At 49.5% G+C, this 21,340-nt stretch overlaps 10 protein-coding genes across 10 annotated transcripts; 6 read left to right on the top strand and 4 right to left on the bottom strand.

The window, feature by feature from the left end:
- Positions 1-216: 216 nt before the first annotated feature.
- Pdw03_3229 (Protein-ER retention protein (Erd1), putative) lies at positions 217-1,721 on the top strand (the record flags this gene model as incomplete). Its single annotated transcript, XM_014676915.1, has 5 exons — positions 217-301; positions 368-417; positions 484-1,169; positions 1,224-1,540; positions 1,648-1,721. 5 exons carry the CDS (start codon positions 217-219, stop codon positions 1,719-1,721), a joined length of 1,212 nt encoding a protein of 403 aa, XP_014532401.1.
- Positions 1,722-2,995: 1,274 nt separating this feature from the next.
- Pdw03_3228 (Cyclopropane-fatty-acyl-phospholipid synthase, putative) lies at positions 2,996-4,752 on the bottom strand (the record flags this gene model as incomplete). Its single annotated transcript, XM_014676916.1, has 4 exons — positions 2,996-3,202; positions 3,280-4,031; positions 4,082-4,568; positions 4,645-4,752. The coding sequence occupies 4 exons, from the start codon at positions 4,750-4,752 to the stop codon at positions 2,996-2,998; spliced, it is 1,554 nt and encodes a 517-aa protein (XP_014532402.1).
- Positions 4,753-5,455: 703 nt separating this feature from the next.
- Pdw03_3227 (Cyclopropane-fatty-acyl-phospholipid synthase) lies at positions 5,456-6,811 on the bottom strand (the record flags this gene model as incomplete). The annotated part of the gene is made up of 3 exons (XM_014676917.1): positions 5,456-6,225; positions 6,284-6,517; positions 6,595-6,811. The coding sequence occupies 3 exons, from the start codon at positions 6,809-6,811 to the stop codon at positions 5,456-5,458; spliced, it is 1,221 nt and encodes a 406-aa protein (XP_014532403.1).
- Positions 6,812-7,260: 449 nt separating this feature from the next.
- Positions 7,261-7,948, top strand: Pdw03_3226 (Tropomyosin, putative; the record flags this gene model as incomplete). The annotated part of the gene is made up of 3 exons (XM_014676918.1): positions 7,261-7,278; positions 7,426-7,730; positions 7,786-7,948. The coding sequence occupies 3 exons, from the start codon at positions 7,261-7,263 to the stop codon at positions 7,946-7,948; spliced, it is 486 nt and encodes a 161-aa protein (XP_014532404.1).
- A 320-nt stretch (positions 7,949-8,268) lies between these two features.
- On the bottom strand, positions 8,269-8,977 carry Pdw03_3225 (Protein required for cell viability Rrp17, putative; the record flags this gene model as incomplete). The annotated part of the gene is made up of 2 exons (XM_014676919.1): positions 8,269-8,739; positions 8,789-8,977. 2 exons carry the CDS (start codon positions 8,975-8,977, stop codon positions 8,269-8,271), a joined length of 660 nt encoding a protein of 219 aa, XP_014532405.1.
- A 218-nt stretch (positions 8,978-9,195) lies between these two features.
- Positions 9,196-10,298, top strand: Pdw03_3224 (BIG/ATPase V1 complex, subunit S1; the record flags this gene model as incomplete). Its single annotated transcript, XM_014676920.1, has 5 exons — positions 9,196-9,290; positions 9,344-9,642; positions 9,713-9,817; positions 9,866-10,105; positions 10,159-10,298. 5 exons carry the CDS (start codon positions 9,196-9,198, stop codon positions 10,296-10,298), a joined length of 879 nt encoding a protein of 292 aa, XP_014532406.1.
- A 602-nt stretch (positions 10,299-10,900) lies between these two features.
- Pdw03_3223 (vacuolar membrane protein KLLA0F03465g) lies at positions 10,901-11,983 on the top strand (the record flags this gene model as incomplete). Its single annotated transcript, XM_014676921.1, has 1 exon — positions 10,901-11,983. One exon carries the CDS (start codon positions 10,901-10,903, stop codon positions 11,981-11,983), a length of 1,083 nt encoding a protein of 360 aa, XP_014532407.1.
- Positions 11,984-12,539: 556 nt separating this feature from the next.
- On the bottom strand, positions 12,540-14,761 carry Pdw03_3222 (Copper amine oxidase; the record flags this gene model as incomplete). The annotated part of the gene is made up of 4 exons (XM_066100429.1): positions 12,540-12,775; positions 12,836-13,744; positions 13,807-14,386; positions 14,447-14,761. The coding sequence occupies 4 exons, from the start codon at positions 14,759-14,761 to the stop codon at positions 12,540-12,542; spliced, it is 2,040 nt and encodes a 679-aa protein (XP_065955829.1).
- Positions 14,762-15,428: 667 nt separating this feature from the next.
- Positions 15,429-17,386, top strand: Pdw03_3221 (Fungal transcriptional regulatory protein, N-terminal; the record flags this gene model as incomplete). The annotated part of the gene is made up of 4 exons (XM_066100428.1): positions 15,429-15,598; positions 15,645-16,457; positions 16,517-16,723; positions 16,789-17,386. The coding sequence occupies 4 exons, from the start codon at positions 15,429-15,431 to the stop codon at positions 17,384-17,386; spliced, it is 1,788 nt and encodes a 595-aa protein (XP_065955828.1).
- Positions 17,387-18,165: 779 nt separating this feature from the next.
- Pdw03_3220 (MFS allantoate transporter, putative) lies at positions 18,166-19,686 on the top strand (the record flags this gene model as incomplete). The annotated part of the gene is made up of 1 exon (XM_014676924.1): positions 18,166-19,686. One exon carries the CDS (start codon positions 18,166-18,168, stop codon positions 19,684-19,686), a length of 1,521 nt encoding a protein of 506 aa, XP_014532410.1.
- Positions 19,687-21,340: the final 1,654 nt, after the last annotated feature.

The raw sequence follows: 21,340 nt of genomic DNA, 5'->3' as shown, positions 1-21,340 counted from the left end.
GTGACTAGTCCAGGGTATTTCTCTCTCCAGCTCCGCTCCGCTTATTAAAGTGCTCCGGCTTCAAAATTGGGAAAAGTCTCAACTTCCGGAATTTCAAAGACGTCGCCCCTAGCCTTTGCCTTTTTTTTGGGATTTCAATATCCGAGGGGTCTTTGTGGTTTCTTTAGCCTTGTGGTTTTCCCGGTGACCTCCTCCTTCCCATTGATCAATGGAATAATGGCAGTTGATCAACATGCTCAATTGGATGCCTTTGGGCTGATCTTCCCATTGCCGCTACGTATAGCTGCCATCTTGGTCGCTGGTAGGTGACATTCCTGTCCGAAGGGGGTTGAATCCCAACTAGGCGTGTGTTAACACAAGGGGCTAGGTTTTTGGGGATGGGGTATCAACCTTCAATATCTGGCCAAAGCCAACATTGTAAGTGGCGCCCGTCACCTAGCTATAGTTACTTGCAACGGCTAATCGGATTTCATATACTTCTAGGACGTTCCGGCGCTCATCAAATATCCTGCCCGCACATCCTCCTCGCAACGCCCACATCATATCGCCGTCTATCGCCTGGCCACATGTTTCACCATCCCACTTGCTCTGTGGCTCATTGTCTTTTGGCTAACCACCCGCCGGTCCGCTGAATTGGTGGAGCAACTGGACTGGATCCCACAGTCGGTGTTCATTATTCTTCTCCTCATTCTGATCTGGCCTTTCAACCGCGCCTCCCGTTCCGGTCGAATCCGATTTCTCCTTACTCTCAAGCGGATCAGCATCGGTGGTCTGGCCGAGTCTCAAGATGGCAAGTTTGGGGACATCTTGCTGGCAGATGCTCTCACTAGCTATGCTCGCGTGATCGGAGATCTGTATATCAGTTTCTGCATGTTCTTCACCGATGGCTTCGCCGCTACGTCCAAGCCAAACCGGGCCTGTGGAAGTGAAACGGTTGTTCCGATCATTCTCGCTTTTCCCAGTTTGATTCGGCTTCGTCAGTGTTTGACTGAATACGTTCGTGCGCGACGCACAGTCACGCGGAGAGAGACGCACAAGGTAAACCAGCACTTGGCCAATGCCCTTAAGTATGCAACTGCGTTCCCTGTCATATGGATCGCCTCCAAAATGCGCAACTACAGTCCTTTGGAGCTACGTGGATATAGCGAGGTTAGCATGATGCGCCTTCTGTAAGATTCAGGTCCTCAAATGTTGTGTCCAAGCCTTTCTCTAACACCCCACAGATTTATTGTCTCTTTCATCAACTCCGCCTACTCTTTCTGGTGGGATGTTGTTAAAGATTGGGATATGACTCTCTTTTCCCCCGAACGTCACGACAGCGCTCACCCATACGGACTCCGCCGGCATCGCTGCTTCGCATCCGATAAGATGTACCACTACGTTATCATCGCAGATCTGGTCCTTCGTTTCTCATGGCTATGGCGGATTCTCCCAGGCCTTGGCTGGATTTCGGAAACAGAGAGCGGATTCTGGTTGCTCATGTTCCTCGAAGTTGTACGACGTTGGATGTGGATATTCTTCCGGACTGAAGCTGAATGGAGTATGTCTTCCCTTTGTGCACTTGCAATTCACCCTAGTCCCAACTGTGTGACCCATGCCCCTCTATCCTGGGTTTTAGACAATTTCACTCATGCTTTTGTGTACTAGTTCGAAATACCCATGGCCCAGGCCCAGATGACGTTCTCCTCGGCGAATTCAACCACAAGTTTGACGCGGACTAACCTATTCCCTTTGTCTTTGATCACTTCCAGCGACTTGGAACGAGAATGTGACACAGAAAAAACACTCCCTCTTAACCCAACCCTACGGTTGAGTGTTCGGGCATCTTTTGCTCTCCCTAACAAAACTTCGGATGTCCCTACCCAATCCAAAGCTAGAGCAGCGATAGATGAGGCTTGAGCTTTGACTCTGGCTCTTTTTTTTGTTTTTCTGGCGTGTGTGGAACCAACCCATCCCACGCCCTTGTACGCCTATTGTCCTCTTTTGGGGGCTCGATTCAGCTATTTGTGTGTGACCTGATGCACCATGATTTCCTAGATTCCTTGGACTGGTATCTCTGAGCCTGCTGGAAGCAAGACTCTGATTTTCTCCGAATTTCTGTTTACTCTTCACTGTACCTATACTTACCTAGGGTTGGCCTGGTCTGACATCTCCAACTACCCTGCCTTTGTTTCCCTTTTTACATATACCATTTTTCTCCTTTTGGATCGCAATGCTGGTCTTTTCTTCCTTCTCCTTCCTTTCCTCTCGGCGTTTGGCTGTTAAGAAATCTAACTGGCGTTCGTGACTTGTGTTAATGGTGATTCACAAACCTAATGATTGAAGACTTGAATTCGGTTTCTAAACCGACAATAAGATTTTGTCAGACGATGCCAAGTAGGGTTTGATGCCAGCAGAAAGTTGAACAACCAGAATTCCGTTGCATACTCTTGCGAGCTTCCCGGAGTTCATGGGCTTATTTAGAACTCACTACCGGATTGCTAGGTATGTGTGCAACGGGTATAGTTGATGTTACAATCCCACTGGTTTGAAGCCAAGGGATAAGCTACGAGGGTAGGTCTGAAGAAAATCGTCCATTGACTTCTAAAAAAAATAAAAAAAAAATAACATGACAAAGACAGATTCATTGACTTCGTGCAAATTTTCTCCCTACACCCGGTGAGACAGTAGAAATAGAAACACAACCACAGATAAATGTTGTGACAAATATCCAGGCGGACCAGCCAAACAGGCTGCTGACCTGTTCATGCTTCTCCTTCGCTGCCATCTCCTGCCCTTTTTCTTCCACGACCATTCATGAAATTTAGGTTCTCTTCACTTCACCTCATGTCACTCATGTCACACATGCTTCCTAGACATTTGAATATGTTCACAGTGGAACACCATCCACAGATTGCCGTGCCCCTTATTTTTCATATAACCTCATACTAGTGCGAGGGGGCCTGATATGGACCCCCGAAGAAGCAGATGAGGGCTGGGATTGTACATCAATCCTTCAAAGGTCCTTCTTGGCGATGTGGGCCTTAGGAAGGGAACCAGCGCGATCGATGGCGCTCTGGCGAGCTCCAGCAAGACCGTACTGAGTGGGGAGTCCTTCAATTCGGTGAGTAGAGTTGATATTCTTAACAAGGGTGAGCTGCCAGCAGGTGGCACCACCCTGGCGGGAAGTGATTGTGGCTGAAGCAAGGAAGTACTCCCAGATCTAAAAAAAGTAGTGATTAGCAAGAAAGCGAATCGACCTCCGGAAGACCAAGGACACGGAGAGAAAAAAAAACTTACGCGGAACCAGCGCTTTCCGTACTTGGCCTCGACCTTGTCGCGGTTGCCCATCCAGTTCCGGTACCAACGCCAGAGGGTAGCTGAGTAGTGCACACCGATGGTGTCAACACACTTGACCTCAAAGCCAGCGCCCTCGAGACGGTCCACAACGAAACCGAGGGGAGTGCTGGCGTCAGCACCGGGAAAAACGTATTTGTTCATGAAAAGGCCCCAGATCAGGTCCTCATATTGCCAGGACTTGCGGAGACCAGCGATCTGCAGGAAGAATGTACCATTGTCCTCAAGCATGTCGTAAACCTGAGCCAAGAAAGTAGACAGGTGGCGGACACCAACGTGCTCAGCCATCTCGAGGCAAGTGATGTGTTGGTATCCACCCTCAACACGAGGAGCATCGCGGTAGTCACTGCACAGAATACGACTCTGTTCCTCCTCAATACCAGCCTTGCGAAGGCCATTGTTACCCCACGCCGTTTGGTTGCGGCCAAGAGTGATACCGGTAACGTGAGCTCCGTAGTGGACCGAGGCGTATTTAGCAAGAGTTCCCCAGCCACAGCCAAGATCAAGGATCTTGTCACCGGGCTTAACACCAATCTTCTCACATACAATGGCCAGCTTGTTGTCCTGAAGCTCCTCGAGGGTCTCCTCCTTGTTTATATCACTGATGACACCAGAGGTATAGATCATGCGTGGGCCAAGGAACCAAGCGTAGAAGTCGTCACCTCGGTCGTAGTGATCACGGACTTGCTCCTCATCTAGAATTCGTGTTAGAATTGCCACCGAAGCTGCATCAAGACTTACTTACCCTGAGAGCGAGTGTGCATCAGCATCTCGGGGATGAAACCAAAAAGGAAGTGCTTGAAGAGACTAGAGGTGAACTTGAAGTTGGCCCAATCGTGACGGTACTCGAGACATTCCAGAGCATCGCCCTTGAAGTCAACCTCGCCATTAAAGTACTTCTCGTAGAAAACCGCCATGGGGATCTTCCTCTTGCCATGGTAGGTAGCACGATCGTACTCGCTGTGGAACTGCAGGTAGTGCTCGACGGGACGGCCACAGTACTTGGCCTTCTCGGTCTTGCGAGGAGAAACAGAGGAAGAGACAGCCCAGAATGCCACCAGGACGGGGACGGAGGTGAAGAGAGCAAAGAAAATTGTGGTGTAGAATCCTCCACCAACCTGGCGAGCCAGCCACCAGGGCACAATGATCTCCAGAGCGATCATCAAGCCATTGGAGAAACTGTCGCTGCCTGGCGAGTCAGCGGGGACTGGAGCATTCTTAATAGTCGGGTACTGGATAGTGAAAGAAGCAAATTAGGACCTTGAATAATCAAATATTCCTCATGGATAGCTCTGACCGTGCACTTACGAGGGTAGTCGGCACACCACAGTCGAAGGCAGGCTTGGTCTGCTCGGGGGCAGCCGGAGTCTGGATGTATTCGAACTCCTCGGTGGAGTCCGGATGAATGGTCGTCATGGCGGCGAAGCGTCAATTGGGAGGAATAGGAAGGGAAAAGGAGAAGCCAGAAAGTAAACAAGAAGACATGAGCAATTCCGGGGCGGTGAAGGCTAGGCCAAGGTACCTGGGAAGGTACGTGATTGGTATCTGCCGTTCCATGGGCGGGCTGAGGATTTGGTATCTGCCAGGTTGTACTCCGTGCTCCATGCTACGTACACCGAGTTTACTCTACTTCGTTCGATTTCGCACTGACATGCGTTGTCAACTAAATCCCTAAGCCCTTAGTTTTGTTACGAGGATTAGCTAGTGGCTGGTGAACTGGTATCCATAAATTTTTTTGTGAACAACTTTATGCATCACCTGACACCCATTAGCATTGGATGACCGAGGTTTCACAAATCCCAAGAACCTGGAACTGCCTACGTGGTCCTCTGACGGAAATAATGCAAAGTGCGACCTCGCCTGTCTGTCGCTTGGCAAAGGATCAACATGAAAGTGGAGTATGCCTGAAACAGTATGATCCGCGGTTGACCTCGGACGGGCTACAACCTATCCAGTTACAAGTACCCCGTACTCCGTACATGAAAATGGTATTCCATAACGCCAGGATCCTTCAGCTTGTAACTCCTATGATGTCAATCTCAATATGCCAAATCAATAACCATACTGAAGTAAGATTGTGATGTCCTTTCGATAATGAGTATCGTTCGCAAGGTACCCCCTACAGAGTGAGCTGGAAGCTCTGAGCCTCATCGTCTTCATCAAATGTGGGCAGTGGCTCTTCTGGTTCCTGAGTGGTCTCGTCCGGGGTATCAAAGCATCCAGCAGCTTTGCAACGAGTCCACATTTCCGAGTCCAGCGGAGGGGGCCCATAAAGCTGGATATAAGTTTCGGGTGACAGGATCTGAGAGCTTGGCAGCTTCTGCGTTTGTGGATGTTTCTCCCGTAGGGTGGATGAAACACTGCGTCCTTTGGAGTAGCCAACGGTTGTCCGTGAATTTATAGAAGCAGCAGTGTTGCGCATGGAAGAGGGGTTAGACGGGACCCTGGCGTGCCTCTTGGGCATAACCAGTGACGATGCCAACAACGCAACCCGTGGTTTCGGAGTTTGAGCCACTTGAGGTGTAGAAGTTGGTCCGGGTCCAGCAAGCGCAGCAGCTGCATCACGAGCTAAAAGCGTCGACACACTGCGAGTGTGCCTTTTGGTGGTAGGCCTTTCTGAGGGGATGGCATTTGGCTGAGGTGCTTTTGTGGACTCGCTTTCACCAGAGCTCTCAAACCCAATATCCTCAAGTTGTTTCATGATCAAATCATCCACCATCTTGTCGCACGCCGCCGAATCCTCCTTAAACTTACGCTGCTTTGCTGTGAGTCCATCCCTGCCAACTTGTTGCTTTCCGTAAACACTCTCCAAACCTAGAGCTCGATTCTTAGGACGGAATTGGGGGAATGTGGTGTCATAGGTCACATCGTCTGGAAGGTCTGGAAGATCTGTACCTCATTGGAAATAAGCCTTTGGGGTTGCAGCTTTAGTTTGTTCTTAGCGTACCTCTAGGCTTCGGCGGCATGTATTCAATCTCCGGTACGTCGTCCGCAGAAGTGTCTATGTGGACTTGGGTTTGAGCTTGCTGTGCCACTGGAGCAGCTTTTCGGATCTTCTGGGCAGTCGACTGTCTGCGATTTGTCTTCGCTTGCTTGGTGATTCCACCGAAGGGCGCAGGCGTCTGAAGATTATTCGCTTTGAGGTTGGTGGTTTTCATACCCAAAGGAGCGCGATCCTTCACTATAAGCGAGAAAAGAAGAGTTAGTCAAAATCAAACAGTCATTTCCAAGTCTCTAATTTTTGCAAAGCACGCGTACCCATCGGAGTCATAAACGCGTTGCCTGCCTTTCCATTCTCCTGACGCTTGCCATTGCCCTTCACGGTGCGATTTCCGAATGCCAACGGGTTATTCTCGTCATTTCGTGGCTTGCCTGGTGTCTTGGGTGCTAGCTGCTTGCTTTGGTTCAAGGGCTTTGCTGCCGCGGCGGTTTGGTGGGAGTTTACCAGGTTTTCTTGGTCGCGAAGAGCCAACATGGTGGCGAACTAAAGCTGGTGATTATCATGCACCGTATCAAATAAATCAAAGTCGCGTTGGCAATCCGGTCAACGGTGGTAAAAAGCCAGAACGAGTTCTAGACACAGGTGTTGTCTAGCGGTTGCCCGTGGAGACGCGGCGATCCCTGGGCGGTGATTGGCGTAGAGCAGGGGCGGATTGTGTACCTAACCATACCACGGTTACGCAGTTGGTACACAGTAAGTATACGGTACTTCCCCTGTAGTGGAGCTCGTGCTTGTTCTGCTAGTACTGTCTACTTATTTACGAGTCAGCCATTATTCCCCCCCTTCTCTCCCAAAACTCTCCCTATATCATCTTCCACACTCCATCCAACATTCGCCCGGTTTCTCGCTGAGCGAAAGCCCAACTACTTTTTCTTTCAACCATACATATTATCTCCCTTACTTCCTTTTCAATAACCTTTAAAATGGACAAGATCAAGGAGGTAAGTCACCAAGACCCCTGCCGGCGGGGTAGCTCGATTGCTTCCCAAAATCACACAGCCCCTCGTCATATGCATATATGCATACCACCCCAACATTCCATCGCTTTCCCACTGGGAATTTTGCTAATACGTTTGTAATTATTTCAGCGCATGGTCGCCCTCCGTGCGGAGGCTGATGAGGCTCACGAGCTCATCGATGAGCTCAAGGCCAAGGTCAAGACCTTGGAACAAGAGAACTTGTCTAAGGAACAAGAGATCACATCGCTCAACCACCGCAACCAGCTTCTAGAGGAGGATGTTGAGAAGGCAGAGACCGCCCTCAAGGAGGCTAAGGATGCTGCCAGCCAGAGCCTCCAGCATGACACTCAAAACGAGGCCCTGCAGCGACGGGTGCAGCTCCTTGAGGAGGAGGCCGAGGAGAATGACAAGACCTTGCGGGAAACAAACGAGAAGTACGACTAGCTACCAGTTCTTTCACGGTTGGGTACTAACATTTTGGACACTCAGACTCCGCCAAACCGATATCAAGGCTGGTCACTACGAGCGGAAGGTGCAGGCTCTCGAGGAGCAACACGCCAAGCTGGAGCAAAGATATGAGGATGCGATCAAGGAGCACAGCACTGTGAAGAAGGAGCTTGACGATCTTGCATCCCAGATGGCCGATATCTAAACTGGCCCAAACCAGCGATCGGTGCAAGATATCGGGACACATTTGGTTGACTACAAGCTCCATTCTCTAGGTTGTCTGCTTTTTCATGCTGTGACTGTTTGTGTTACGATGGTCCCAACTATAAGGGCTTGATAAAGCGCTTTTGAGAGCAACAACTTTTTTATCATGTAACATGTACTACAGTGTGTACCATTTCCTGCATCTTCTTTTAATATCATAAACATGAAACGCCTGTGATCCGTAAAATAGACTATCGAATGATTGCTTTAAGCCGAGTATATGCACAAGTGATGTCGTATCTCTTTGAAGATATGGTCTCCTCATTCCTCTGCCCCCTTTCGCGCCTTCGCTTTCTTTGCTTTCACAGACCGTTGCTTTAACATTGTTTGCCTGCGCTCAACCTTGGTCTCGTAGCGGAAGTTCCTCTTCTTCTTCCTGGCTGCTTCTGAGGCTGCACTCCGGGGCTTTCTCTTCTTAGCCTTTGTGTCGGCCTCCGACTCGACCGGATATTTTTTCTCTTCCTCATTCTCTGAGTCCTCCCCCTTGGCAGCCTTGAGCAGACCCTCACGGGATGCATCCATTTCTTCAACCGTGACTGTTGTGTATTTGTCCTCATCGATGTACTCGGCTTCGTAGTCCACCGCTGGAGGCTCTTCAATTCCCTCCCAATCTTCCTCCTCTTTCTCGCCTTCCATTTCGCCGAGATCCCCGGCGTCCTCCTTCATGCGCTTGAGTACTGCTTTATGCTCCGCCATTGCCTGTTCGAAGTCTTTCTTGCGATCCTCTCGAATCTAGAAAAATCAGTGAAAGTCTTTGCGCACAAATTGAAGCCTGCCGAACCTTTTTTCGTGCTTCTCTCTTCTCCTCTTTGTATCTCTTGGCAGCATTTTCTTGCGCATGCTTAGCGCGTTGCACCTTGCGTTTGTGAAACCCAGTCAACCATTCCTGTCGGGACTCGCTGTCGAAATTGACCTCCTCAACTTTAGGCCCGGCAACAATTTTGCGCTTTTTCAAATCCTTGGGGCCCATGATGAATGAAAAATCACAATCCTATAATAAATTGGAAACAAAGAATAAAGAACCCGTTGAATATCGTAGGTTGTGTTGAAACTGCATCCAAGGCCAAAAAAAAGTTGCTATGGAAAGCTCACGCGGGTCGGGGCTTTCGACCGCCTCCGAGACCCAAGTCGGACACCTTCCGTTGCCAACATCATCACCAACCTGACCACATCCCCACGCCAAGCACAATGCATCTCAGCAGGTTTGGGCTATTGACCATTGGCGCTGCTGCTGTAAATGCTTTCAGAGATACTTCGCCATTCTTCCTCGCCTCAACTTCTGAGTATGCTTGATTCAAACTCTCCACCTGTGGTTAACTAACCGCTCCTCCCTTAGGATCCTGACGAACTCCGCCTACATTCAGACTGGAACTTCCCTCCTCGAAAACCTTTCCTCATCTCTCAGTACCTGTCCGTCAGATTACTATGTTGTCGTGTACCAGCCTGGCGTGCACAGTTCCGACTTCTCTACGCGCAAGTCAGCACCCCGCTTGGGTGCGAAGATGCTCGGGAAGGACAGCTCGATCCGGTCCAAAATGAGCATTAACGAGGTCGTTGGCATGGTTGAACCAAAGGATATCAAAACCCTTTTGAAGACGAAGTGCAAGACCCAGACTACCGCCGTCGACGCTTCGTGTAAGTTGCTTCGATGGCCAACGACAGCCTTAGCTAACCCGCGGAGAACGTCAGAGCTAACATTGTGCAGCTGGATCGTACCCCTCCTCCTTTGAGAAGGGCCCTCGGATTATTGATGTTGAATTTCCCATGCTTTCCCTGGACTCGGATCGCGCGCAGCAACTTTCTGGATTCGGTACGCAGGCAACCGACCTTTGCACTTCATTTTTACTAACCCAGCTAGATGGTTTCCTTGCCGATGTCATTGAGCGACTTCCTTCCTCATCCAAGTACACTATTATCTACATAACCTCGCCGAGAGAGTTCCCCGAAACGGATTCCGTTATCTACGACGCCTCTGGGGATTCGTACCAAGATTCACTCCACATGGAGCTAAGGCGCGACTACTCCGCGCATGGCAGCGCCTCGGACTCGTCAGGCAATTCCACCTCTCTCTTTGAAGAGTATCAATACTTTACTCCAGGTATACATCTACCAATATCACATTTTCTCTAATCACTACTCACCCTTTTCCAGGTATTTTCATGGGACTTATGGCTACCTTCCTGTTCCTCGCGATTTTGTATATTGGCATCAGTGCCCTAAGCAGCCTCGAAATTCCCTATGCTGCATTTGAGAAGGACACTTCAGCTGCTGTGCAAAAGAAAGCACAGTGAATTATAGCGCTTTGTTGGATTATGAATTTGGAATACACCTCCATCGCTGCAATTGATTTTCTTTTTTTGTCGAGGGTTCAGGGACAATTTGTCTCGTATTTCCATGTATGATAACTCATATTCTCCCAGTCTTCTAATGTAAGATTTGCCAACGTAAATGTGCAAGTCCTTGTATCTTTTTTTGGGGGCTGTCAGGTGACGGTCTCAGTTTGCCTAAGGCACCCATCTTCTTTAGCTTTGGCGTTTTTCAGTTTCTTCCAATTCTCGGTTAAGGAGTCACTGTCTTTTGGTCGTCTTAAGACACCCGTTGGCCTCATTTGAACAACAGTCATTCGTTTATGAGAGATTTTCCCAGGGCCTCATCAAGATTCGATGATTATGGATCCGTGGCCTGCAGCTTGAAGTATCCGCCAATCTTTCACAAGAGACAAATTGCAGTTATTTTGGAAATCAGCAAGGACCTTAGCCTTGATACCCAGATTTCATTGATGAACTGACAAGAATTGAGAATCCTCTTTGTTCCTCGCTGTCGTTGGGATCGGCGCTTACTCCAAGTGACCCGCACTTTGTGGAGAAGCAGCTGATCGATTGTTAACGCCGCCATGCGAGTTCTGCCGCAAGGGCTTGGGAAAGCCAAGCCATCATTCCTCCTACTGCTGTTTCTTGTCATCGCTATCGCTGCTCAAGTATTTGCTGTGCCGGCGGACACAGCACTAACGGATACCGATGCCGCTAAGACCACCGACGATCCCTCCACCACCTCTGGCGTGAGGGAGACCACCACTTCATCAACCACTTCCAAATCGACGTCAAGTTCTACCACCAGTACCTTCTCCTCATCTTCCTCCTCTTCTTCTACAAGCACAACCATGGATACAACCACTTCCTCCTCTTCCTCATCCACGATGTCTGGCGGCAGCACAACAACATCATCCGTCTCCACGACAACGAAATCATCAACATCCTCCTCCACCACAGCCAACGGCGCTATCGTGACAATTCCACCAATAGCCAACGCCCCATATATGCAAGAGAGCAATGCTCCAGAAGGCACGGTGTTCATCGCGGTCGGCGCGGCGCTAGGGCTGATCGGCCTAACTCTGCTCGCATGGCGCGCAATGGTCGCGTGGTCCGTAAACCGATCAGTGCGACGCGCCGCCATAATTCACGCCTCAGAATCCAAGCGCCTCCTACGTGGCAGCAGAAAGAAGCGATCGGCTCCCTACTCCGCCGCCCCGACGGTCGACGTTTCCCTCGACAAACTCGCCGCTGCCACTCGCGCAAGCTACAAGCCCAAACGGGTCCCGAGCACGAGCAGTGGTCTTTTCTTTTCGCCTACTGCAGGTGGTCCTACTGGACCGCACCACAATCGGAACGCTACAGGAAGTACGGGAAATCGCGGCTCAACATACCTACCTGCTGGATACTACGCTGCTGCCGGTGGCTCCAACCCCGCGCCAAGTGGAGAACCTCCATACTCGCCCACCGCTGGCCTCTCGTCGCCTCACCTGTCTCCTGCTGGTGTCTACCATGATTCGCGTAATCAGCGCCACTCTTATGCGGGTGGTGCCTCAACGAGTTCCTTAAACCTGAACCAGGCGCCGCAGGGTCGTGCCCCTAGCGCGTACCTTGAGGATTTGTTTGAGAGCCATGCTCCTCACAGCTCTGATTCTGGTCCTCGGTAGCGCCCCTGACTTCGGGCTCTTGGCTAGTCATCACATGAAGGAATGATGTTGGCGAGCTGTTTTTGTTTGATCTATATTGAGATTTCTTCCCCTTTTTCTTCGCTTTCTGCTTTACATCTATTCTCTTGTCCATTTTCATCCCGGGTCTGTTATAACTCTGCGCTCCATACACCCTTTCACATGTGGTGATCTGCTACTCTCTTTTTCTCCGCTTATTATTAACTACAAGTCCCTTGTCACTACAAGTCAGTTCACTCATAAAGAAATTCCACCATGGATACCTACAACCCTACTGGTCTTGTGCTGTTCTTGGAGTCAATATCTATTGCGCTAAATGTAGTGAACGATTGATCAAAACTTGTGTTCCATTGAGATGTTAAATCGGGAAATATCGCTAAGCCCAACTGAAAAGGGCGAAAATGGTTAACGAAAAAAAATGGCAAAAGAAGTCACTAAGCCGATTTGATCGACAAAACACACGCGCTGAAACCAAGGACATGTGCTTGAACCGCGGGACGTGGGTATGGGGTTATCTACGGATTGAAAAGAAAGCGAACTAGCCAACGCGCTTGTACAGCTTGGCCTTGGAGCCAGCAGACGAAGCTCCAGCACAACAGGCAGCAGGCAGCTCCTCGGGATGGAGTGAAGATTTGTTGAACATTTGGGAGGATTGTGGAACGTCAAGAGCAGGGTTTTTATTGAAGAAGCCATCGGGCTTCAGCATGATGCTGATGCGCTCCATTGGCATCACGGGGAAGTCCTCAATGCGGGGATTGTGGGTAAGACCGAATGCTGCAGGAGTTTGTTAGTTATACAATGCAGATAACGTCGCAGGGGGGGGTTGATGCTTGCTGTGCCAAAGGACGACGTCTTCGTTTTCTACGTTGTCCTTACGCCGCACCCAAGTCTCGACTCCCTCGGCGCGGCGGCTTTGGTTCGTGAACTCGCCTGCAGCGTACAGTTCATCGTCCTGGTACTTGGTGACCCAGATCGGCTTTGTGCCAAACTCCGCACGGCGGAAGCCGTGGGCATTCTTGCTGACCAGAAGCATTTGGCTGGGAGCAGCCATCAGCTTGTATGCAATAGGCCTATGGGTGATTGGGTTGGTAATGTTGTCGTTGCGGATTTTGAAGACACGGTGGCGGTCAACGCTGGTGTTCGCTGTGCCTGCCGTGCGCATCACCGTTGACTCAGAGGTATAGCCCACAAGGTAGGGGTTCTTCTCGTCCTCTGGCATAGGGACGCTGTCTTCATAGTAGATGGTGTTCTTGAATCCATCAATAGCAGGGTCAATTCGCAGGGAGAACATATGCTGGTGGAAGGGGGCCATAACACCAGGACCAACGTTAGTACCCCATGGGACGGTTTCACCATTCTCGTTGTCGAACGGGACGGTGGAAAGAATGCCGGTGGCCCGGACTTCTAACTCAACATTGGCGGCTTGATCAAAGATGTAGTTGAAGATATACTCATAGTTGGCCACAGTGCAGATCATCTGCAGAACCAACTGGCGGTTGCGCACCACGGTAGCAGCACCGGACCGGTAGTTAGTGTGCTTGTGCTGCAAACCGTTATCTTGTTCGTGCATGCAAATTACATTCTTCAGCTGCAGTGGGTTTCCTTTGGAGTCGTTGCGGTAACCATCAAAATACTTGATATGGCCGAGACAGTCACATCCAAGAGCCAACTGATTGGCATTCATACCAAAGCCAGTGTCACCAACATCAAACGCCTGCTTGCGGTGGTAGGGGGCTCGAGGATCTAGATTTTTGTTAGTCAGATCTGTTGGGAGTTAAAGATGATGGGGCTCCGATCCCACTTACCTCCATAGGGAACAGTCATCTCAGAAATAGCCAAACGATAAAAGACGTTTCTGTTGTCATATGTAACGTTGTAGATGATCAAGCCTTCGCGAGCGTTGAAACCGACCCTGAAGCGCCACTTCTGCCAGTAGACTGAGTAACCATCCACCGAGAATGAAGGACCCTCGGGCTGTTGTACGATGTAGGGCTTGAGGTCGGTGCGAAGGGGCTCGTTCAAGAGGTCATGCGCGTACTGAACTGTCTTGACAGGCTTCCAAGGCTGGGTAGAGGTAGTCTCAAAATCAGCACCGCCGGGTAGGTAGTCCATACGGATCAACTCATGAGTTAGACCGTCAAATACCGGTGAGAATTTGCAAGGCAGAGAGTAGTGATTGTTCTGGGGGTGATCCACTTCGACCATGTACATGAAGCATTGAAAGAGCCGTCGATCCTCGTTACCACTATCTGTGCCATACATCCAAGGGTCGTTACAGACAGTGATGCCCGCGGGTAGTTGCAATTTCTCGATCTCTGCCAATACCGCAGGGTGCTTCATGCACATCTCTTCGATTCCGGTAATTTCATCGATATCAATGGGACCCTTTGAAGTAGAACCGTTAGTCAAGTCTAGGGCTCGCTTCAGGGAGAGGACTTCACTTGCCTGAACCTCTTTGGGAAGCTCCTTGGCATAGACAATGGTACGCTTGCCGGCATTGAGGATAGCTTTGTAAAATGCGCCGGTGTCCAGGCGGTGGAACAGCACATAGAGAAGACGGGCCGGAGGTGGGGGCAGTGGTCGCCGTAGACGCTCTGCTTCGATATGTGCGATAACATTCTTCTTGATAGGCTCATTGACATCAATACGCTTGTAGCGCAAAGAGACGCCCGGGAAGGTCGCCTCAAGGATGCGCACGGCGAGCTTAATCTCCTCTGGTTTTATTGGATCAAATGGGTGCGGGCCGTAGTTGGTCACCATTTTGGCGTTGTTGGGGTGCACTTCCGAGGTAGAGATATGAGGCTGATGTGAGGTACTAAGGAGGAAATAACGCGAATCCACGGAGAATGGAGAAGAGACAAGTGAAAAAGGCAAGGGAATTATTGAATGAGATGATTGGATCCGATGCCGGCACTTAAATATCTGGTCCCAATGTGGCGGTTCTGGGGCCCCGGGGATCTTATCGGGTTGCACAAGATCGGGATGGACTTGCTTGATTGGGAAAGAACACAGTCGGAGAAGAGTTAGCTCTGAAAGATTAGGGCAAAATGTTTAAAGGCGGGAATACACAATGCGACATCTATAGCAAAATTACCCTCTCAATTTATTTAAATTTTTCTCCGAGAAAGATCTCAAAGACTCAAGGCCCTACACTTGGATGTTCTGTTTTTTTTTTCTAGATGCTAGCAAGGAGATCTTTTAGAGTGCGATATCACATGACCTTTGACCCATAGCGTTTCACGTGAGTGTGGGGTCAGTGTGAAATTATCCCAATTTGGCTTAGTGAGCTTTGCTATCTTCCAGAAATCGAGCGGGTTATGACTGCAGCAGCGCATGCTTGACGGAAATTGTTCAATATCTGCGATAAGCATGCCGTTACTAGTACCCGTTAGAGCATCTCCATATCACCCAGGCGCTCCTTGACACTATGAATGGCCTTCTTTTGAATGGCTCAACGCAGTCGTCTTCCTTCACACCTCGCCAGCCCACTTCCGATCCGAAGAAGGGTAGGACACGGCAATCTGGCACGGCATGGACTCGCTCAGGATGTGTCACCTGCAAAAAAAGACGCAAGGCCTGTGATAAGACCAAACCAAGGTGCGTGCTAGAATTTAACTTTGAGTTTCATAATTAATTTGATCAGTTGCAACAATTGTCTCAAGCAAGGTCGGACATGCGAGGGCTATGGCTCTATATGGGTAGAGCCACTAAGTCCATCGGCACAGGTATTCTCGCAGACGGAGACTTCAAAGCGCCGACGGCTCAGTGCATCCTCGCCGTCTCAATTTTCCTCGCCTGCGCCATCTCCGTCCTCGGGTGCATGGGTCAAGACTCGTTCATCTCCCGCGCCAGGGACTTCCCTGGGCTGGTCTGTTCCATCTTCTCCTTGGGAATATGTACCATTTGAGGCGGCTGTCATTCCGTTCCAGGATGTAGAGGAATACAGTCCTGGCCCGGACATTGATTTGCAGAGCTCTGTCGCGATGATCCCACAGCATCTGGGATATACCAGCCATCTCTCAACACATGAGACTCACTACCTCCAGTATCACATGGAGCAGGGATCTCGACTGCTAGCAAATCTAGAGAGCCATGATAATCCCCTTCGGTCGACTCTGATTCCCAGGGCAATGTCATCACCTTTGCTGATGAAGGCCGTATGTGCCATCTCTGCTCTTCATCTAGCAAATCGCTCCCAGGGCTTTGGGGCGCATACTGCTGCAGTTAAATACTATAGTGGAACACTAAACGGACTCCGTACAGCTTTAGACAGATTTTCAGCGGAGTTGTTCCCTGACGATGCCATGCTGGCAGTTGGTCTACTATGCAAATACGAGATCGTGCGTGGTAGTGTTAAGCAATGGGTTGTTCATCTTAATGCATTGCAACGTCTGATCGTTTCCCGCGGTGGCTTTGCTTCAATGGATCGAGATGCAGCCGAGTTCCTGCGTGGACTGTATGTGGACAACCTGCAGCTTACATTACCGGACACTGACATAATCCATCAACATCTAGATTCGTATATGCTCATTACATGGCCCGGATCTGCAATCATAACTGCATCACTTGTATGGATTTTTCTGTCGACAGTGACATCGGTATTCCAAAATTGGACATATACATTGGGTACACGGAGGAAATCCTCAAGTTATGTGCGCGCATCGCAAAGCTGCCTTCCCTCCAAGTCGATACGTTAGCTCTTCGACTCAGCGTTGCATCCATGTTTGTCTCTCTCTGATGCCACAAGATGATCCCTTCAAATGTCCCATACTAACACGCCACCTCAGAAACGAATCCCTCCTCACCTGGTCTCACACCTCAATCCCCTACATAATTCCCCAAGGGACATCACCAGCAACCATAACTCGACTTCAACTCGTAGCTGAATGTTTCCGCGACGCAGGATTTGTCTATCTCCACTCAATCATGGAGCGCATTAGCAGAGTATATCCAGATACTTCTCCCACCGTCGGCCCTGGTACCACTGTCAACACCCAGCTAGAGGAGATCCCATCTCTCTCGGCACTAGACTGGGTTCCCCTCATCTCCACGCCGAAAAGTGTCGCAGTCTACCGCTGTCTTGGCCGCATTGAAACTTTCCCGCTGGGTGACCACTGCGAGTATTCGGCGCTCACGTTCCCGCTCTTTATATCCGGGTGTGAGAGTGATAACGTCTTGGATAGAGAGATTGTACTTCGTTCATTGGGCAAGCTACAGGATAACTTTGGGATTGGGAATGTTAGGCGTGCAAAGGAGTTATTGGGGTTCTTGTGGGCGAGGCAGGATGCTAATTTTGATGCTCAGTGTGTTGGGATGGGTGAGCAGAAAAATGTGCATTGGTTGGACATTGTCGAGGAGCTGGGGTGGGAATTGATTCTTGCTTAGACAGTCCACGGTAGTGGGCTACATTGCAGTCTTCTTGTCTATTATTTGTAGTATCAAAGAGAGAGGCTCTATTTCTGGATGGATGTCACGAGAGTGTGATTGTTGTACACATTGGTGCGTGGTGTTTCCCAAAGTGCTCTGTAAACTTCCATATCATGAATTTTGAATTAGGTGTAGCAAGTGTAGCCGTAGTCTAACCTGAGTGTATCCATACAATATACCTTCCAAGTTGAAAGTTGAGGACAAGTATACGTATGTACCTTTGCAATTTCCGTACAAAAGATACCTGATCTTTGCAAATTACAATGTTTGGTAATGTTCAGCCCCACCCATGGGTCCTGTGAACCCTGTGTGGGCTTGGCACAGTCAAAGCGAACTTGCCGGGCGGATAGCCCCGAAGCACTAAAAACTAATTCCGTAAAGGGCAAATGCCATAAAACGGTCTTGAAAGCTCCTTTCATCCTAGTGCTTTTTAGTCTGCATCTACATTCTCCAAAAATCCGAATCGAAACCCCCTAACTATTTCCTACTTTTTAAGCTTGTTATCTTGCTTGCGTAGACGACAATCCAGCTCATGATCAAGATAGATGCCCTCGCTTGCATAGTCCCCACTATGGCCCAGCAAATCGCCACTGGCGATATACCATTGTGACAGCTTGGGGGGTGATGGCGTGCTAGGTTATCGATATTAACGGCCAATTCCCCAGCCTCTAATTAACTAACAAATCTCCCCAGGCTCTTCTGTGGATTGGGAGGGATACCTTGCTATTCGCGTCAAGATGACAGCTCCAACTGCTCCAGTAGAGAGCATCCCCGCCAAATTCGACGAAAAACCCCCCCATGTCCAATCTACAACAGGCGATGGAGCACTGCAGTTACTGGAAGCCGGTTCGCCGAGCGTCATCGATCCCTTAGCATCTAGGCGACTGTTGCGCAAGATTGATCTGTATATCATGCCACTAATCTGCATCGTATACTTCCTACAATATCTGGATAAGATCGCTATCAGCTATGCCAGCGTCACCGGAATGCGAGAGTCGGCGCACCTTCAAGGCAACCAATTCAACTGGGTGTCGAGTATCTTCTTTTTCGGCCAGCTAGCGTTCGCCTTCCCCACAATGCGCGTGATGCAAGAATTCCCCCTGGCAAAGTACGTCGCCGTTAATGTGACTATCTGGGGCACCATTCTGGCCTGCATGGCCGCATGCAAATCATTTGCCTCCCTGATGGTCTGCCGCACGCTTCTTGGCGCCGCAGAGGCATCTATCGTACCCGCCTGGGTAGTCTTCACGTCGCAATGGTACCGGAAGGATGAACAGGCTTTCCGTGTCGGTCTGTGGTTTTCCATGTGTGGATTCGCGCAGATGTTCGGTGGGTACGTCGCATACGGCGTTGCGACTCACATCGGCGGGGATCCTAGCGCCTCCCTGCGGGGTTGGCAGGTCATTATTCTCATCCTGGGTCTGCTCACCGTGGTGACCGGTATCCTCTTCTTCTTCCTCCTGCCCGATTCCCCTCTCACGGCAGGCTTTTTGTCCTCGGAAGAAAAGGCAATGCACGCGGAGCGTCTTCGGGGTAACGGGCAGGGTATCGGAAGCAACGTCTTTAAGAAAGCCCAGGTTTACGAAGCCCTGACCGACCCGCACACCTGGCTCTACGCCTTCTGGGTCCTGGCGGCAAATGTACCGAACTCTATTGCCACGAGTTTTGGAAATATCATGGTAACGGGCATGGGCTTCTCGAAAACGAAAAGCCTTCTGCTTGTAACCCCCATGGGGGCTTATGAGGTGGTGGCACTGATTGGCCTGACCTATCTGGCAATGAAGACACAGCGACGACTCTTCTGGTGCATCGTGGGTCATATTCTGGCTGTCGTAGGTGCGATTTTGATGGCAGCAACCGACAAGGTGCCGGCCCTCATTGGATACTACCTCACGGGAGGCATTCCACTCGGATGGACAACAATTCTTGGTCTCACTAGTACTAATGTGGCTGGCTCAACCAAAAAGATCACCGTGTCCTGCATCCAGACGATTGCCTACACTGTCGGCAATATTATCTCGCCACAGACCTTTCAAGCCAAAGACGCCCCAGGGTATTTGCCCGCCAAGATCTCTATCTGCATCTTGTACTTCATCGTCACACTAGATCTGTGCTTAATCTGGTGGATTTCGCAACGGGAGAACCGCCGCCGTGACCAGGAGAAGGAGGCATTGGGTGAGGCGTATGTGGTTCCAGAGAACCATGAATTTTTGGATCTTACAGACCGGGAGAACCCGGAATTTCGGTATGCGATATGAAGATGATTTTGTGTCTTTGAGGTGCGAATTTCCAACAGGCCCGGGACACATTCCAGTGCTTTGCTTCATCTGATTTTGGGCTGCCTTTTATCACTATGTCACTACAATTAGTCAAAATTTGTACATTTTTCATTAGTTATACAAGAGCAACACACTCATTTTAGAAGCCGTATTATAGAATAATTTCAACCCACTGCCCAGGTGATGTCGATCACATCCAGTCCACCCTTCAGCCCTGGACGATTCCAACTTCTTTCCCCTCGAAGCAGAACTCTCGTTTATGGCTAAAATAGCCTAGAATGCACCTCCTAATCCGTTCTCTTACAAATAGCGCCGGTAAGCAGGTGCATTTCTAGCCCGAAATGCAAGGCAGAAACAGACAGTTCTGTTCATATTTGATCAGCTCACTTCGCCCTGGACCTGACTTGTTGACTACAACTATATAGTACTTCTCTCTATATATAGAGGCTAGTTGCTTCTATCCCTTTTTTTAAAATTCCGCTTCTCGATCTTACATAATCCTTTTCAACTATGGATATCGAACGCCAGTTTCCTGGAGTTCACTGGATTTGGGGCGGAGGCATCTCTTTCGTGTACGAGGTTCACCCTCGCATCGAAGTCAACGTTCCGAAGTCTGGAGAATTCGAAAGGGGAACAATTCCGCAAAGAGCTTGAGATGTATCAACTACTCTCGCAATATCCGCCTGGTCCCTCTACTGTGCAGTGTTTTCTCTTTTCCGGCAGTCGTATCTTCCTCAAGCATATGAGAGGTGTGACCTCTATTGGTAGTTAGAAGATTGTCTGCTGTTTTGATTCCTTGCGATGTCACTTTCTTCTAGGATGCCAAAAATTCATACTCGGGACTAGCAAACTAGGGTTGTTTCTATAGTGGAAAAGTTAGAACCTCTACCCCAACCAAAAGAATGAATTAACGATCTCGGTCGTCGCTTTCTTAGGATCTATTAACCTTACGCTTGGTGATTTACGACCTAAAGATGATCTACTTAACCGCAACCGCAGCTCTCCGATTTCGACTAAACAGCGACAATTAGCACAAACTACGAAGCTTCTATAGCCCCGTAGGATAGAATACTCAACGATAGCGAGTCAGACCAAGGAGAATATGGGACATTTGGCTTTCTTGGCCCTCGAACAGTGCAATTTGGCCTCGGCTCTTTATACTATTTAATTAACCACGGCTTAGCGGCTTATAGAGATCGTTGCCTTACCGATCACCCTTTTAAGTATAGTCCTATGGTTGTGGACTTATACTGGAGAGAAGAGAATTTCCGAAATTGAACAGTAGTCCCCTGGTTGACGATATCAACGATCATCGTTAGTGTTATAGAATTATAGATATATAGAGAGGTTTTTAGAATAAGCCGCGTATCGAAAACATTTAGGAACGACGGATCCGATCCGATAGAAAGTTACGTAACGTAAATAAAGGGAGGGAAAGTAGCAAAGTGGCAGCCCTCGTCAAAACAATATTCAAGGAATGATAGCGTATGGCTTTATGTCACACAATATATCGGGTACGTGATGGCCTTGGAGTATAGTGGGGGTCGTTATTCAGAACTTCTACGGCAAGGCACAATCGTCGAGCGAGCTAGTGATGACAACCGTGATGAGCCGGATCAAAAGTACTGGGAGG

The sequence above is a fragment of the Penicillium digitatum genome, chromosome 1 (genome assembly GCF_016767815.1).
Source record: "Penicillium digitatum chromosome 1, complete sequence".
Lineage (NCBI taxonomy): Eukaryota > Fungi > Ascomycota > Eurotiomycetes > Eurotiales > Aspergillaceae > Penicillium > Penicillium digitatum.
The sequence above is the reverse complement of the archived record's forward strand: the minus strand, read 5'-3'. Positions and strand labels throughout refer to the sequence as shown.